The 17,505-nt window shown below is 42.7% G+C and overlaps 1 protein-coding gene across 1 annotated transcript in view; it reads right to left on the bottom strand.

Moving 5' to 3' along the window:
* Positions 1–17,505, bottom strand: part of LOC131456177 (mitogen-activated protein kinase kinase kinase 11) — a 47,087-nt gene that overhangs the window by 15,801 nt on the left and 13,781 nt on the right. The window contains exons 2-5 of the mRNA XM_058624245.1: positions 8,314–8,494; positions 4,492–4,640; positions 2,351–2,526; positions 1,488–1,740 (exon numbers count right to left, since the gene is read on the bottom strand). Coding sequence (XP_058480228.1) covers positions 1,488–1,740; positions 2,351–2,526; positions 4,492–4,640; positions 8,314–8,494 — 759 coding nt within the window. The remainder of the gene's footprint in view (positions 1–1,487; positions 1,741–2,350; positions 2,527–4,491; positions 4,641–8,313; positions 8,495–17,505) is intronic.

Raw genomic sequence — 17,505 nt, 5'->3', positions numbered from 1 at the left:
TTACTCGTTGAACATTTATCAACATTTATATACATATATCAACAAATATGTCTGATATATCACTGGTTTAAAAACATAAACAAGGCTTCCATGTCCTGGCCACACACGTAAACGGCTAAAGCTACCGTGACAGAAATTCCGAAAAGTAAAAAATCTTTTACACCACGCTCAACAAATAAAATAAAACTCCAAATTCTGCAATAAGAGCACCCCCGGGTGTCGTTCTTTCTCATTCTATCTGCTTAGCAGCATTTGGGATCAACCACAAATTTCTCCACAGGGAGCAAAGTGAAAGAGCAACACAGGACGAAGGCAAAGATAATAATAATAATAATATTTGGCGTAAACAAAAGACAAAAAAGAAACGAGAGTGGCGCAGAGAGGACAAGAAGGGGAAGAAATACACTAGAGGAGGAGGAGAGACATGAGGGTGAAGGAGGGACACCTAAAAAGAAAAAGAAAAAACAAGAGAAAAACACACAGAAAGAGAGGAAGAAAATGAGAGAGGCCAGTCAGGAGTGTATCCATGGACAGGAAGTGTTGAGGCGTGGTTGGCTCGCTCACCCCTCTCATCAAAACCCCACCACCACATCACTACCGTGCTGCTGCTGCTGCTGGGAAAGGCCTAACCACACACACACACACACACGGCGCATTCACGCATGCTTGCTCAGCCCAAAATACACTCGCACACATTGTAACACAGAGGATGAGCTGCAGCAGCCTGTGTGACTTTGTCATAGTAAAAAGACAACAGCAAGTGTCGTCAGCGCGGACGTATATGAACGCGTTTCACGTGCTCGTTCAGAATTTAGAAAGAAAATACGAATAAACAATTACAAAAGACGCTATTTATATACAGTACGCGTGTGTATTGGGGCTGTGTGGCTTTTAAATATAAACAAATGGCCATCACATTGCAGCCATTGTCTAATGAGTTCACACAATGCCGATTGAGCCCCAACAGCTCTTCACGTCTGGGTTTCTCAGTACAGCAATGTTTGGACCTCTTGTTGCCCAGCAACGACGCTGCTCCGCAAACAGGAAGTGATTTGCGTTGTGTCAAGACAAGATAGACAGAGGCAGCGGCGACATTGCACTGTGAGAGGCTGTAAACAAAGAAAACTCTTCTCGTCCCTGCTGCTGTATACACACAAACGCTCCCTCGGTAGGGCTGGACAGGAATTGCAATAGCGATATCAGAGGGAATGATAATTCTTACATAATTATTAAAACATATTTAAAATGATCACTGTGTGATATTTGTGCAGATCTGTGAGAGACAAAGGTGTTCTCTTCAGTCTGTAGAATAAGATGTGTGTAGATGAAGACAATAATTCATCTAAAATGATATTTTGACACACATTTTGTTCAATTTTGCATCATTTCTCTACACATATACCAAACACAGGAACAACAACAACAACAAAAACAAAACAAAGAAAAGTTAGTTGTTTGTGCCTAAACAAATCGAAAAAGACACGCACCTTGAGGCATGCTGATCTTCTCGCCGTTCTTGCACTTGAGCTTGTGCTTCTTGAAGGTGCCCTTCCTCTTCTTGACATTGGGTTTCTCCTGGTTCTGGTTCTGGTTCAGGTGGAGGATGAGGAGGCTGAGCTCGCGCTCAAACACGTCCTGCTCCCACTGCGCCAGCTGCTGCTCGCGCTGCCGCAGGAACTCCTCGTGGGACTTCTGCTCCAGCGCGGCCCGCTTCAGCTCCTCCTCGCGGCACCGCAGCTCCTGACAGATGAGGAGGAAGAGGAGGAGGACGAAGAAGAGAGCAGTGAGGAGGTGTTTTTTTTTTTTACATCCCAATCATGTGTGACTGGGATTTAAATTCCTATCTCCCCGAGTGGATGAAGACGGCTGCAACGAAAGCTTTCATCAGTATTAATGGACGGACGACAGCCGCTGTTTGACGGCGCACGGGTTAATGTTTGATGTGAGGGTTTCTGGAACACCTGAGAATCTTTTACTATATAGATTCATCACACAAGGCACACAAAGATCAAAGTAAAAACAAACTCACAAAAACTCAAAGCAGCGTGTCTGCTTTTGCAGATCAAACATGTCTCTTGCAGGCGTAAATTTAAAGACGTGACGCAGCTGCTATTTTTTCATCCATCCATAATCTAAAGCACTTATCCTCGGAGGGTCTCCAGTGGCGCTGGAGTCAATCCCAGCTGACTATTTATGCTTATTTACCACATTTTATGTAGTATTTCCTGCTACATTACACAACAATGAGTTTAATTCAAGTTTATGACGATTAAGCATCTCATTATGATCACTTTCTTACAGTTCTAATCCTGGAGAGATTGTACCTCCACTTAAGCTTGCCTCCTCTTACCTTCTCCTTTGCCCGCAGTTCATCGAACATGTCCTGGATCTCCAGTTTCCAGTCCTCCTGCAGGGAGTGGAAGGAGTCCTGAGGCATCTCCTCCTTCACCTGCTGCTCCAGCGCCGTCAGCTGGGCCAGGATGGAGCTGAACATGGGTCTGTGGTGGGGATCCTGGTGCCAGCACCCTGCAGACACAGTCGAGTCATGTTTACGTGGACCTCCACTGGTGGCGTATGACATACGAGCAGTCACGGACGCGTTTATTGTTGGCCTGCAACTACGGTGTCACTATTCTGAACTATTCTGCACTATTCTAGCGCTACTTTCAAGCGAGCTGAGCCGATACTAAAATGTGACTGGAAGAGTCATGAGCGCGACGTCCGACACAAGAATCAAGCCGAACAATGCCGACCTGTAGATCGGTTAAAAAGAGGTTTAAAAATCCGGGAAACGTGCGTTAACCTCCAACATTTAGCAAGGAGACGTCTAAAATCTCAATATTTAACAGAGGAGTCTGGTGTATTTAGTGACAGCTCGACAGCTGGCGAAAGCCGACGATTGCGAGCCGAATCACGACCCATTGAGCCATATTTCAGTTCAGCGACGACGTGCCCGATACCAAACCGAGTCAAGTCGAGTATAATGGAAAGGTTCAATATATTGACTAACCACCAGGGGGAGTCTCTGCCGTTTGCAGAAATTAGTCAGATTCAATGGGAGTCTATAGAAAAAGCCTTCTTCTCACATTGATCCAGACTCTCTTTTAACAGAACATGTTTCCCATTTTGAGAAAAACAGATATGTATACATATATGTATATATATATATATATATATATATATATATATATATATATATATATATATATATATATATATATATATATATATATATATATAAACAGGCACATATGAGTGGACGAAAGTATGATTGACAGCTGGTATCATCCAATAAGTGTCCAGTAGCATTTGCAAAATGGCACCAGCCAAACTGCAACTTTGGAGATCTAAAATGGGAGTCTAGATTCTTACAGGTGATGTCACGACTAAACAGCCTCACACTGCTACCGTGCGATTTCTTTCCAGTGTTGCTTTGTTAATTGCCACATAATTATCTCCCAAAAAAAAGAAAAAAAAAACTCACTAGCACCTGCTGACACCTGATACTATCAGCATTTACCCCTGGGTTGTGTCAGGTATTTAATCAGGTGAGATCAGAGCAGTAAGGTAACATGTGACATGACAACCAGGCGTAAAAAATCTACTATGACAGTTCTCTCTATGGTGATTTCTCCTATTGTGGTTTGAAGGTCAAACACAACTCACTCGTGGAAAAAACAACTTTACTACCAGTGATAGGAAGAACAGGTTCCCCATGTTGTTGTTTAAAAAAAAAAAACAGCTATATATGTACCTACATATCATTTTTAGGGGGGGATTTTTGAACTTAAATCCTGCTGTGAGTTTTATTTGAGTACTCAGCAGCAAAATCTTGTTTCCTCAAAACAAAAAAAAAATCAGATTTCCAGTGCAGTTTCACTTCTTTGGACATTTTTCTTGAATCAAGGGACGTGAAAGAAGGAAGTCACTCACTGATTCACTATAATCCACACATGAACCGATCTGCACGGAAACAACCAGTACAATTCTATCAATTTAAGGCCCATTATTTGAGACACTCGTGTGAGCTTGTGCGAATATAATCTAGAGTCAGACTGATCTCTTATTCGAAGGCGTTCCACGTTATTAACTTGCTGTGGGGAGCCGTGCATAATTTGCTGCAACACTGTGGGCATTACAAGCAGATCAGAAACCAATTTGATGATTAATTAATCCACTGAGGTGATTTTTGTGAGATTGAAACTGATATCAAGTGGGAAGACGGTGCGGTATAAAGCAGATGAAGTGGCATTTCTTTCCAAATTCAAACTTTAAAAAAAAAAAGAGAGCATAAATTGATCGAAACATGCTGGCGGCTCTGGCAAAAAGCAAAACTTCCTCTCGACATAGAGAAATTTGTTCTCATAATTTCAACACAGCTTTGGGGAAATAGAAATCTCACGCAAGACTAATGAACTGAGAGAAGCAGCCTTGACAAATACATTCAGTTACACACACACACACACACACACACACACACACGTGTCCCACCTGACATGAGCTGTGCAAAGGGTTCGGGGCACGTGGAAGGTATGGGCAGCGTGAGCTTGTTGACCGCGACTCCATACGCGACGGCGAGCCCGTCGATGCCTCTGTAGGGAGACTCTCCTGTAAGCAGCTCCCACAGCAGAACGCCATAGCTGGAGGGGGAAACACACACACACACACACACCACAAGGCATGAGACAGTGTACTCAGACTAAACTTAGACACAGTATATATCCCACAGCAAGCTTAATTATAGAGTATTTCAGAACACATACAGCACTTAGCACTCACTGCTTATGTATATTTTACATTGTGAATACAATGTAAAGCTCCTGTGGTGAAAGCCAGCCAGGACTACGCCATGGTGTACTTTCCGAAACAACCACTAGGTGGTGAGAAAGAGGAAAAATAATACTACGGGTCATTACAGTACGAAGATGTTAAGATTTTGGCCTCCAAAAAATTATAGCTTGATATTTTTGAGGGGGATTTTAAAGTCGATATACTGGTTTTAATTGTTTACGCCATTAATTGTTGATTACTGATTCTATCAATGTTTCAGGGAAACAACTCTGTTCAGTGTGCGTTTCATCGTTCTTTGCTAAGTAAAATAAAAAAGTAAGATAATGTCAATTAACATTAACCCTTAACCCTTTGTGCTCACGCTTTCACGGCGCACCCCTGTTAAATTGCCTTCTTACTGTATGTGTTGTTGAGTCAAAGTTGCGATCCACTTTATATCGCTTATTTTTTTTAGCGGTAATTGTGTAAAAAGTCACAAAACGGACCGTTTTTATTTCATTTTTGTACATAAAAAAAAAACAGCCAAGCGAACTTTGAACTGTGACCTATTTCCAAATTTCACAAATTCAATAATTCACAAATATGTCCGTTTGGACTTTTTTTTTGCGTTGCTTATTTTCACCAGAAAAAGGGCCACAAAATGTCCTGAGAGTTCAGTGCTTTTGCCCATTTTTCCAGAATAACTTTCAATATTTGGCAGTTGTTTACAATTTACTGCACATAAACAAGAAAAAATAAATGTTTATTTAGAAAAAAAAACATTGTGGTTGTACATGAACACCAGATTTTGCATGTTAAATTTGAAGTTTGAACAGTATAATACATATTTTTAATACAGGTTTTTGTCTCAATGTCCAAAAACAGGCCAATAAATGGAGACCATGTACAGGCGTTTTTCCAACTCTTTCCTCTCTGGTGACAAAAACGCTGATTGTCCGGCTTCCTGCAACAGCGTGAGTAAAATGGCGACAATAACCACACGTTGGATTTGACGTGCAACTTCTCAGCTTCCGGAAACGGTTGGAACTTTTCCGATAGCACAAACCGTCACGTAATTACAGTAATGCAAAGTGCGCTTGCTTGGTTTTAAAGGGTAAAGGGTTTGCCTATAGATTGTGCTGAAAAAAGGATATAAGACGCTCTATATTGCACATTCTTATAGCCTCTGTGTATACATATTAATAAAGTAATGGGGGAAAAAAGCAGTCTAAATGCTCTGTGTTCTAAGAGTTAAAAGAAAAATCACCATATTGTCTTGGGGGTTGACAGGAAGGGTTCCATAATGTATCAGTAGCATTTTGCCATTGCCCGCTTTTCTACACTTGTAGAGCCGAGCTTTAATTCTACTGCATTTCTTACTTTGTTATACTTCACACATTCATTATCATGAGCAGTGACAGACGGCGCAAAAACCAAGAAGCCACGAAGTGTACTGGAACATTTCTGCCCGTTGAAAGACGAGTTAGTTAACTCAGTGGGAACTCGTGTATCCAGAACACACACACACACACACACAAACGGGAATCTGAGGCCACACAATGGGAGCAGCTCTGTGTCCTAAGAAAAATGAAGCACGGTGCAGGACTTGGATCTCCCACACTGTCAATTAGCCTTTGCCCGGACCTGACTGAACGCAGTATGGAGGCTCGCTAAGTGGAGAGCACAGGCCGCAGCCCTTTTTTTATTTAGTTCTTTAATTACAACTTCTGCACACTGTGACTGTGCAGAAACGCTGCTCGACGACTCGCCCCGAGGCGGTCGTTGTCTCCGCGTGGCAGCTCTGGAGACGAGCGGCCGCGGACAAATGAGAAAGAATAGTAGAACAAAGATTACCCTTCATTTTCCGAGCGCGGCCTCAGCGCCCGCCTCGCCACTCGCTTATTTCACTGTTTTCTAGATTGTGCAGTGATTGCCGTGAAAATGAGGCTGCGTGGGTTTGCTGTCGTCGAGAGACGAGGGACATGGAAATTGAGAGGATGCATGTGTGAGATGGAAAATATTATTTAAAAAAAAAAGAAAGAAGTCTGTACACGTTCTGAAACCTCTTCAGATGTTTTTAAGAACACAGTGCTGTGCATATACCTGCACAGCACTGTGAAGGTGTCACAGTCTCTATTGCCGAGTAAGGTCAGCCAATCAAATTCACACACGGCAAATAATACTCGATTATGGTTTAATATCTTTGTGGAAAAACCACACACCTTTATCAAGGGACTGTTCTCTTAGTCACACACACACACACTCGCATGCAGGACCATTCCCAGATAAAAAAGCCGTGGTTTGGTCTGGTGTGTGGCCTCCTTCTCTGTCTATACGGCAGACAATGGGACAGTGTGCAGCACACATGTCCCACAACAAAGCACAGAGCAGCTCTTTGAAGCAACACCATCACATGGCTGCGGCGGCTCGGGCTGTAATCCATCACTCTTTCCCTCCATCTCCTCATTCGCTGTCGTCCCGACCCACCAACACCCCCCCCCCCCCCCTTTACCCTCACTTCTCTGCACTTTCACCCTTTGCCCCCCCCTCTACTTCCACCATGTTTCTGTCAACAGCAGGTCCACTGTCCTTCTCTCGAGCTGGAGATAATTAGTACGTGATATTGGACAACCTATTGGTTTTTTTTCCCTGAAATTCAAATTTAATTCAAGCATTCCTTTCAGCGATGAGAGGAACTATAGGCTGCGACGGTGAAGCTGAAATTTTGCGAGACTCGTAATGCCAGACATCCTCAGGAAATCCTGCAGCGCGATAGCCGACCCAAAACAGAGCGGCCCGTCACTACAGAGACGTACATATTTATCAGCGAGCAACTCCTACCAGACACTGCCGATTGTTTCTTTTAATTTGGGTCACTTTTCAAAAGTCTCGGGTCAATTTTTGCCATCAAGGAGGCAAAGTGTGACCCTTCAATCAAAAGTTTTCTTCAGATTAGATATGAATATGCTACCGTCTTTAGCTTGTATGTTTAGAGTCTAAAACCTTCAGCAAGAAAGCATATAGATCAGTGGCAATTGGTGGCCCGTGGGCCAAAACTGGCCCGTCAGCATCCGTGTCTGGCCCCTGGCAGATGATTTAACAAATCTGATCTTAAATGATTTGCTTATCTTCAGAGATTTTACTCTGTAAAAATATGAACTTATTCAAATAAAGCCTGTTACTAGAATTGACAGTTAACCTACACTAAATGTTTGGTTTGAAAAATAAAGAGGGAAACACTGCTGTTGTCATGGACAGCCAGGTATGGAGAGTAAATAACTACTTAAATTTAAATGATGCAAAATAAATTACAAAAACAAATTTACTTGCTGATCCCTGATATAGATATAATCTCCAAAGGGTTAAACTGTTCCTTTAAGGAGCCATGGCTCAATGCATGATTACTTAAATACCTTGCAAGCACACCTGTGCACATAATAAAAAAAAAATCCTGGATTGAGTTCAGATGAATTCCATTGTAAATTACGCAGCAGCTAAACATGCCTGATCTTTAAACACACACACACACATGCGGGCGCTCACCTCCAGACGTCGCTGCCCTTGGAGAAGGTGGAGGACTTGATGACCTCAGGAGCCATCCAGGCGTAAGTGCCAGCTGTGCTCATCTTGGTGGTCTTGTGCCATTCTCTCGCCAGGCCGAAGTCGGTGATCTTCAACGTCAAACCCTCCATGCACTCGTTCTCTATGGGCTGAGCCAGAAGAACTGGAGGGAAGATGGGTATACGTAGAAAGACAGGGAGAAGGAGAGAAGAAAGACTTTAATAGAGGAGCAAACATTCCATCAAATGCTTTGTTTTGCAATCATCTTATTTCAGCCTAATGAGAAAAAATCTCAATGCGAGCAGGAACGAGACATCCAAGAGACTGCAGCACACAAAGAGTCAAGAAAATGTGTCATGAACACATAACCATGATCGTTTCAGTGCTTTTTGTGCCTCAAACTAACCACATTCATAACTAGGAAACTGTTATCGTCACCTCCGTGGCCAAATGCACCACTGAAAACATGTAAAGTTCATGTTAGTTCCAAAACATAAGGATAACGGAATCAGTTGAGACGAGGTGTGTGTTTTAATTGCTTTTTGTGAAGGAAAAGAACACAGGGATGCCACACGGAAAAAAGAAAATGCACCGTCTGAGTTGCACCTCAGCCAGAAGAAAAGAACAAAAGCAATAAACAAAAAAACAAAAACCACACCCGTCAGAATAAAACAACACTGCTCAGGCCACTTGAGGTTCCAATTTCAAACAGTGTTCCTGTCCCGGCTATACCAGTGTCTAAAGTATATGTGAGGAAGAGGAGGATAAAGCGGTAGAGAATGGATGGATGATGGATGGAATTAATCTGCCTCCTGAGAAAAGTCTGTACCTGACTTTGCTCGGCTTATTAACGCCCCTGTAACTTTCTTTAACGCCTTCCGTCCAGTCACTTTTTTGACCTACAATTCACCAAAACAAACTCTATAAAACGGCAAATCTACTAGAAATGTGTGGATTTTGCTTTCAGCACACAGTAATTGGCCTTTTCTCAAACAACGTAATGACAATGACTGGCACCAGGATTCAGCACAAAAAGCAAAATCACCGAATCGATCAGATATGGATGCCTGACTTCTCAGTACTGGTGCACATACAGTCATTCTGCAAACATGGATGCCCAGGGAGAATTCCAAAATGAGATAAGTACACACTGTAAAATGTAATAACCTACAAGCAAACAAGCAGTTGTGCAACCGCGCAGCACTGGAAGGTTCACCGGGTGAGTTTCTATGAAAATAGAATATAATGCCAAGGATGTCGGTTGCTGTGGTGTGACTGTGTATCACATGCCTCAGTCTGATGGGCAGCAGTGCCTCTCTTCCCTTTTTTCTTTTGCTTTTTTCGCTGGCAGTGCTGGGCACCACTCACTCAGGACAAGGCTGGCCGTCAAACACAGGGAGGGGAAGCGGCGAAGAATTTGACTTATTATAGGGAAGTAAGACTCCTGCTATTTGCAGTCACTTTCTGACTTTCTGTCCTCGCCACTTTTCTTCCCGGACTGAATCTTTCTCAAGAAAATACCCACTTTCTTTGTTCTCCCAGTTCCACTACACAAATATTAGAATTTAATCTTTCACTACACACATGAAGGACACCCTCTCTTTTTTTGTCTTTGTTGTCTCCGTCTTTGTCTCGCTGTGTGTGTATGTGTGTGTGTGTGTGTCTCTCTCTCTCAGACATCCTGTGCTGTGCCTCGCAGCCCAGAGGCAGCGCGTTTGACGTCACAAAGGAATGCATCACAAGAGGTTGTGTTGTCTGTTCTGTGTGCGTGTGTGTTGATGGATGGGCGACTTGCTTCTCTCCTAGTGTACTCCAACGATGATTTCTGCACCCAGTGCTACCGAAACTACACACACAAACCCTCCAGGACAGGGAGTCATGTCTATTCTGTTCCTCAGATGAGGACAGGTGCAAAATCCATTAAAGGGATGGTTCAGATTTCTCCAAGAGTGGTTGTACGAAGGATGGACACAAAGTTAGCACTTCTCTGCACCAAAGCCCGTAGACAAAATCAGTGATTTTACATCACAGCACACAGGAATTGTTGATCCACTGCTGCCTCAATGACTAAGTTCAAATGTGTCATTTTGTGACTTTGGTGTTTGAAATCCTTTGTTCAGCTTAACCTTGGAGACAAAAATTTGTAGAAAAACCAGCAGCTCCCACGTCTCCTGCAAGCTAAAAAATGCTACTTTTCTCTATGGAATTTGGTGCAGCAGAGGAAGCAGTTTATAAACTTCTGTTTCGGACAGCAAGATCTCTCAGGGGCACAGGGGGGGGTAGTGGTCAACACTGACCATGTGTGTCTTTAACAGACGACAGGCTCCTATTGGATGATACCAGCTGTTTGTGCCATACTTAATCATCTATTTTCCTCTAAGTGCGAGCGCAATTTACCAAATCACCATCACGTTCTATTGACGAAGGCGTGAAACTAACGACTGAGACCATTAAGTCCTCAGGAGAACGTTAACTGACGTTTGAATCAAGGGTTAAGTAGGTTTTCCATTCAAACGAAGCTCATTGGATCAGTGGCTATTCAATACATTCTAATTTCCTGGTTGGATTCAGGAGGAACCTGGAAGTTTAGGTACTTTTTTTTTTTGTTTAATATACAATCCTTACAGAGAGACACACATTTAAAAAAAAAAAAATGTACGTCCATCACAAACTTTCAAATCCACTTCTGCCTCAAGAAGACGACAAAACCAGTCAGGTTGCAAAAGTAAGCCAGTGGCCAAAACAACAACAAGCGCTACAGTGAGAAAAGAATTGCATGCTCATTTAACCTTTCTGCAGAAAATCAATTGCTGTCGTTCTACAGCTGAGTCATTGTTTCTGTCAGCGCCACAGGCCCTGAGGGAGGGGGTGGGAGCGGTGGAGATGATGAGGAGGAGGGTATTTACTGCGACATGCCCCTAATCCCTTGCTTTACTTTTTTGTCCGCCTGCTGGTTGACAACTGGAATAAAAAAAACAAGCCCCGGTCAGTTCGTCTCCCCCCCCACGAGTGCTCGCACACTGCGTCGTGACCTCACTTCCAGGAAGTGATGCTGGCATCAGCCAGTTGGCCGTGGGGCCTCCCTATACACAAACAAATAAAAAGAATACGCAAACAAAAACAGGAGCAGACTTGTTCCTGCTCACGGTTCATTGTGCAAAATAAGCACAGGACTATTTTAGGAAATGGAAGTTAAGAGAGGTCACATGACTCGCGACACTGACTGAGGCAGACGGGAGGGAAGTGTAAGAGTAGTGGTAAAGCGAGCTGAGGTTACAGAGACACACAGAGAGAGAGAGAGAGAGAGAGGGGGAGAGGTGGCCAGGGTTGATCGTTATCATATGATTGAGTGAGATGTGGCGAAGCTAAAAGTGGCTGCTTGGGCTTAGAAAGCAGAATTATACAGTAGATGATGGAGCACTCACACACACGCACAGTGACACAGTCACATACATAAAGCAGTCATTCTACAAACACAGACACTCAAGACAGGAGACACTCACATCCTGTGTCCATTTTTTAGCAATACACACAGCTGCACACAAGTATGCTATGCACTATACTACGAGTGGCATAGTATAAGGAATCTCTGCTCCGAGATGCACACACCCACGTTTGTGTGGCATTCATAGTGAGGACAATCATAGACATAATGCACTCTCTAGCCCCATAACTTTCACCATCACAACTTAATGCTTAACCCTAAACCCAATTCTTACCCTGACTCTAAAACCAAGTCTTAATCCTCAAAAAGCCCCCCTTTTTTTACCATTACCATTCACCCTTAACATATTTAGTCATAAATAATCACAATTAGATCTTTATATAAAATTGTTCAGCCCTAATGAGGACCAGAACAAAATGTCCTCACTCCCTATGGTTTTGAAGTGTTTTGGTCCTCACAAAGATACCCATACAAGAACACACACACACACACACACACACACACACACAACTAAACTCAATGGTAAGCTAACTGCTAGGCTAGGACAACCGCTGCTTGTGAACATTCACGTAGCACAGTGAGTTAGCGACACCAGCGCTAACATGGAGCGAGGGCCGCTATGAATCACGCTCAAAACTGCCACGACGTTGTTTTATATGCGACACAAACACACAAACTAGTTCTTTTCGGCGTACTGAATCATTAGAATCAGTTCATTAAAAAAAATGAGTTCACTTACTCATGCATAACCTGAGCACAGCAGACTCCGTCTGACACGGTCACTGAACTGATATACGGCTGAACGGGTTGGGATTCGGCTCACGGTCGCCGGCTTTTGGCAGTGCTGTCACTAAATACACCAGACTCGCTCACAGACTCACATATTAGTATTGGCTTAGCTTGCTTGGAACCTCGTCAGAGCAAGTACTAAAAGGTACTATCCCTAACGTAAAGCCAAGCCATGCTAGAACTGTATAGTGAAAAAGCGCCATTAGTTTCTGTCAGCACCTGCGGTTGTCTCATTACAACCAACCAGGTATTCATCTTTGCCGTTACCATGACAGTTATTGTTATGGTATGGTATATGGTATTATCACAATATTTAAGTCACCATACGAGAGTATCACGATATTGCAAAAATACTGAGTACTTGCGAAATCATATATTGCAAATACTCCCACGAAAGTGGTCCTAACTTAATAACAAAAGTAATTCAAATGCTTTGGCAGACTTAGCACACTTCCCGAGCTGAGGCTGAGTACATCCACAGTCCAGCCTTCCCTCCTCTGACCGCCGCCATCACATGGATGACGACCGCTGCATTAGTCAGCTGCTCGCTGGACAGCATGTGGCAACACACCGTGTCCCAATCAGCTGAGAACAGTTAGGCAGTTTCAAGTTGTATGTGTGTGTGTGTGTGTGTGTGTGTGTGTGTGTGTGTTGTTTACAAGAAAGAAAACACCATATTGTGAAGAGTGCTACAAAAGGAGCACTGACACTGTGGTTAGTGTATTTAGAACAATGGTATATTAAGAATGAAATAACATTTTTAGATCAAGCTATATTGTATTTATACATGTTTATTTTTTCTTCTTATCTATGTCTTACATTATCTACCACCTGGTATCAGTTTTTGAGGACGTGTGTTGACAAAGGTGGCAAACAGGGCAGGAAATCTACCTCTCCTTCAAAGGATAAGGGGCGAGCATTGTGACTTGATCAGTCTTGCCCAGGCAGAGCATCGTCCTGATAGCAAAACCAACAATGTCACCACAAAAACACCGTGACAGGTCTCCATGGCGACTGGACTCTGTTTGGTATTGTTTGTTGTTCTGAAACAAGAGTGTGTCAGTTGCAGACATGACTCCTGCCAGCGCGGCGGCCTAGATATGAGTTTGGTGCTGCGACTGACTCAACACTGAAGCAGTAGCCTCAGTGAGGATTCCAGTGTTAGGGGGTTTTTCTTCTTTTCTTTTTTTTTTTTTTTGCACAAGACATTCCAGAGCAGATTTTAACCGTACCTGACTGATAAAATGTGACCACGAGTATTGACATTTCCCACGATCTGCACAAGTCATTAAGCAAGCACCTCGGGTCATTAGGATTTCATATATTTCATATATTGTGGAAAGCAGTTAAACCATTTTTGTTTTTTAAAAACAAAAAATGATGTGTGTGGAATAGTTTCAGGAAATCTGCTGTGTCATCATTACTGGTGTAGTGACCTTGTATTCCGAGGAAGTTAAAGCAGAGAGAGAAAAAAACAAATCCTGGTTGGCCTTCAACCAGAACTATTAGCTATTATTATCTAGAAACAAAAAAAGTTGTTTACTTTACACCTTTTCTCTACATATTTGAGCTCCACACTTAAGTTTTTGCTTTAAGCTTGTTGAAAACGTACCCACTTACACTCACTTTTGCCTACAATGGGGACATACAAACAAAAGTATGTTTTTATTGTCTACAGCTGCAGGTGGCAGTGATTTAAACATGACACCGGAGTGATTACGGCAATTTGGCCGCCTGCGACAACCCAGTCCAGAATCATGTTATCATATGCACAAAATCATACAGTTGCTGCCAAGTTTGAAAGCTGGACAAAAGTGAAGGAAATAAAAGTGCAACCACCATGACAGCCATTGTATTTGTGACGTCAAACACAACTCACTGGAGGAAAAATAACAGAAAAACAAACTCCTCTACAGGCAATGGGGAAATAGTCTGAGCGTGTGTTAAAAAAAAGAAACATGTTTACCCACGAATTTTGGTGTGTAATACAGGGACAAACAAGCAATTCACACTCAAATTAACACCTATGCTTCTTTAATTGGAGATTCTAAATTTACCAGTGTGTAGGATTTAGTGGCATCTAGAACTGATGCTGACATAGTGCAATTAGCAAATTACCCCTTGCCTCATACTCCCCATCCAAGTTTTTATGATAATATTTGGGGGGAAATAATATATAGAGCTAGTGTATAAATACTATATACATTTTCTGTTGATAGACGACACCAAATCCAGACACTTAAACGTTTAAACTGGTATTAAAAAACTACTGCTAACCTCAATATCACTACATAATTTTAAAATAATTCACAGAAAAGTCTAGATGGGCTAACAAGCGATCTGCTGTCATTCTCCAGTGGGTTTACATGCATGTTAAAAGTCATGTTTTAGTCAGATTAAGACAATAGTCCGGTTTTCTTTGTGTCATGTAAACATGTTCGTCTGAGCAAAATCAAACTATTCTCAGTTAGACCAACAATGCACTAAAAATGTCCTCCCCGGTCTTTGACCCGGAAGTAGAAGGAGACTACGTATAAACTGCAGTTCTGTTGACTGACTCAGTCAAGCCGCGGCCACAGCTCGACTGAGCTGTGCATGCAAGCGTAGTGATTGTGATGAGAATTGAAAACTTGAATCCACATCTGCACAAGATAAAAAAAAAAAATAAAGCTTTTCATGGTTAAAGTGACAGGGTCATGTAAAGAACTAAGCAACAGGGACACCCATCATCAAGTTCCCGACATTCAAAAGGAGCAAAACCTTGAAAAGGCTCAACCTCCTGCTCAAGGACGTGTAGTTCATTCTGTACACACTCTGAATGCAAGTGATAGAGGCCGTAACCTTTCAGCTGCAGCACAGTCTTTCTCCAGTCTGGTCACAATAAGAGGCCAGATGCAACCGTCGGCCGCACAGAGCCGCGCTCCACCTCTTCACTCTGCACCTCACTTAATTATGTTTGCTCTATAATTCAGCACTGCGGCTAAGTTTCCATCTCTCACCACACCTCTCTTTCTCCCCCGTGATCATTCCGCGCGGCCCAGTCTCTGGAAAAGTTACAGTGATATAGAATTTATATTTTTATTCCAACCATCCATTTTCTACTGCTTTATCCTCCACGGGAGGGTCGAGGGGGTGCGGTGCCAATCTCAGCTGACATAGGGCGATAGGCGGGGTACACCCTGGACAGTTCGCCAGTCCATCACAGGGCCACATAGAGACGAATATCCAACCACACTCTCTCATATTAGCATCATGTAATCAAACTGGCATTTTAAGGGTTAAAATCCTGATAATTATTCAGTATTTGATAGTTTTAGTTCAGGACTGAAGTTGATCAAAATGATTTCAAGCAGTTTTTAAAAGTGGACATTTTTGTCCCTAATGACTTAAGAGGGTAGTAGGTATTAAATCCGATCCTACATAAAAACTAATAATGTATCAAAGTCAATATTTTTGGCTAATCTTTGACATAAAAAAGCCGGCTACCCAACATTTTGTAACATTTTGTAACATACAACAGTGATATTGTACAAACTGGGTTCCAATGCTTGAAATGAGAGACTTTCTTACAAATAATTGTACCACATGCACTAACACAGTCAACATGATTAAGATAGATAAAGAGAAGCAGGAACAAAAATGTCCATAATGAAGCCTGAGGCTTAATGGCACTCAATATCTGTCCCATGCAAAAACATATAAATACCTATGTAGCAGCTATAAAACAGCCACATCTGAGCCTCCTACATGCTCCCAACCCCCCCCCCCCCCCCCCCCCCCCCCCCCCCGGGTCTCCACTCCCTGCCCTGCACCCGTAGGCGCTGGGAGAATTCCGGGAGGGTGGGGGCTTTCCCCCAGGAAGAACGGGAGCTTTGTCCCCTGAGGGACGAGGCCATAGGCTGACAGACAGTCTGGCAACCTCTGACCAGGCAGTTACAGAGCAAGAGAGCAAGAGCGGGAGAGAGAGAGAGAGAGAGCGGGAGAGAGAGAGAGAGAGAGATAGGACATAATCATAGTGCGGCAGATGTCAACTCATGGTGAAACTCATTCGGCTGGAGTTTCGTCTTAGCTCACTCAACGTGTCACTCATTGAGCACCGAAATTAGGTAACACCAGTGTCAGAGGGTTTAAAAAAAATAAATAACCAGGCCTCTGCTGTGATCTGAGGCGTAAACATAAAGTTGTGATTCAGGTTCAAGTGCATTTTATTCAGCCTCTCTCCACCGCAGATGATCTGTCATTACTTCTTACCGAAATCCTTAATGACTTGATTGTTTTGTTTTGTCACAGGAGTGATGAAACACTCTGGAAAAAGGCTCTGATGTTGAGTAACACTGTTTGTCGGGTTCCACGTCTCCGTGGGCCACGCGCACTCATTTCATCACTTAGGCCAATTAAACCAACAATGAGTGGTTGTTTATGGGGAAAAAAGGTGAGGCCGTTCAGTTTCATCATGAGTTCCATATCAATTTTGACGAACCGGTTTGTGTGTGTGTGAAATTATTGGATGAGATTAGACTGCAACTCTGTGGCGTCCTGCAACGCTGATGCAGCCATTGTGGTTCACACTTTTAACCTCAGTTGCTGCATGACACTTGATTTGTATCTGACACTGTACTAACACCACGACCACCTTGAATGTCTACCAATATACATTTGCAGCAACAAAATGGCAGACATTTGTCGCACAACTGTTGAAGAAGGCACTTATATCACACAGTCAGGGCTGCAACTAACAATTATTTTCATAATCCATTCATCTGTCCATTATTTTTTCAATTCATCTGTCCATAAAATGTGTCCACAAAGCAAAATAATTCAGTTTGAATTATTTCTTTGTTATATGGAGCACATAAACCAGAGAATATTCACATTTAAGGAAGCTGAAAAATCTGAGAAACTTGTTTCAATTCTTTTAAAAAAACACCCAAACTGTAAAT

Source organism: Solea solea, chromosome 3 (assembly GCF_958295425.1).
Source record: "Solea solea chromosome 3, fSolSol10.1, whole genome shotgun sequence".
NCBI lineage: Eukaryota > Metazoa > Chordata > Actinopteri > Pleuronectiformes > Soleidae > Solea > Solea solea.
The sequence above is the reverse complement of the archived record's forward strand: the minus strand, read 5'-3'. Positions and strand labels throughout refer to the sequence as shown.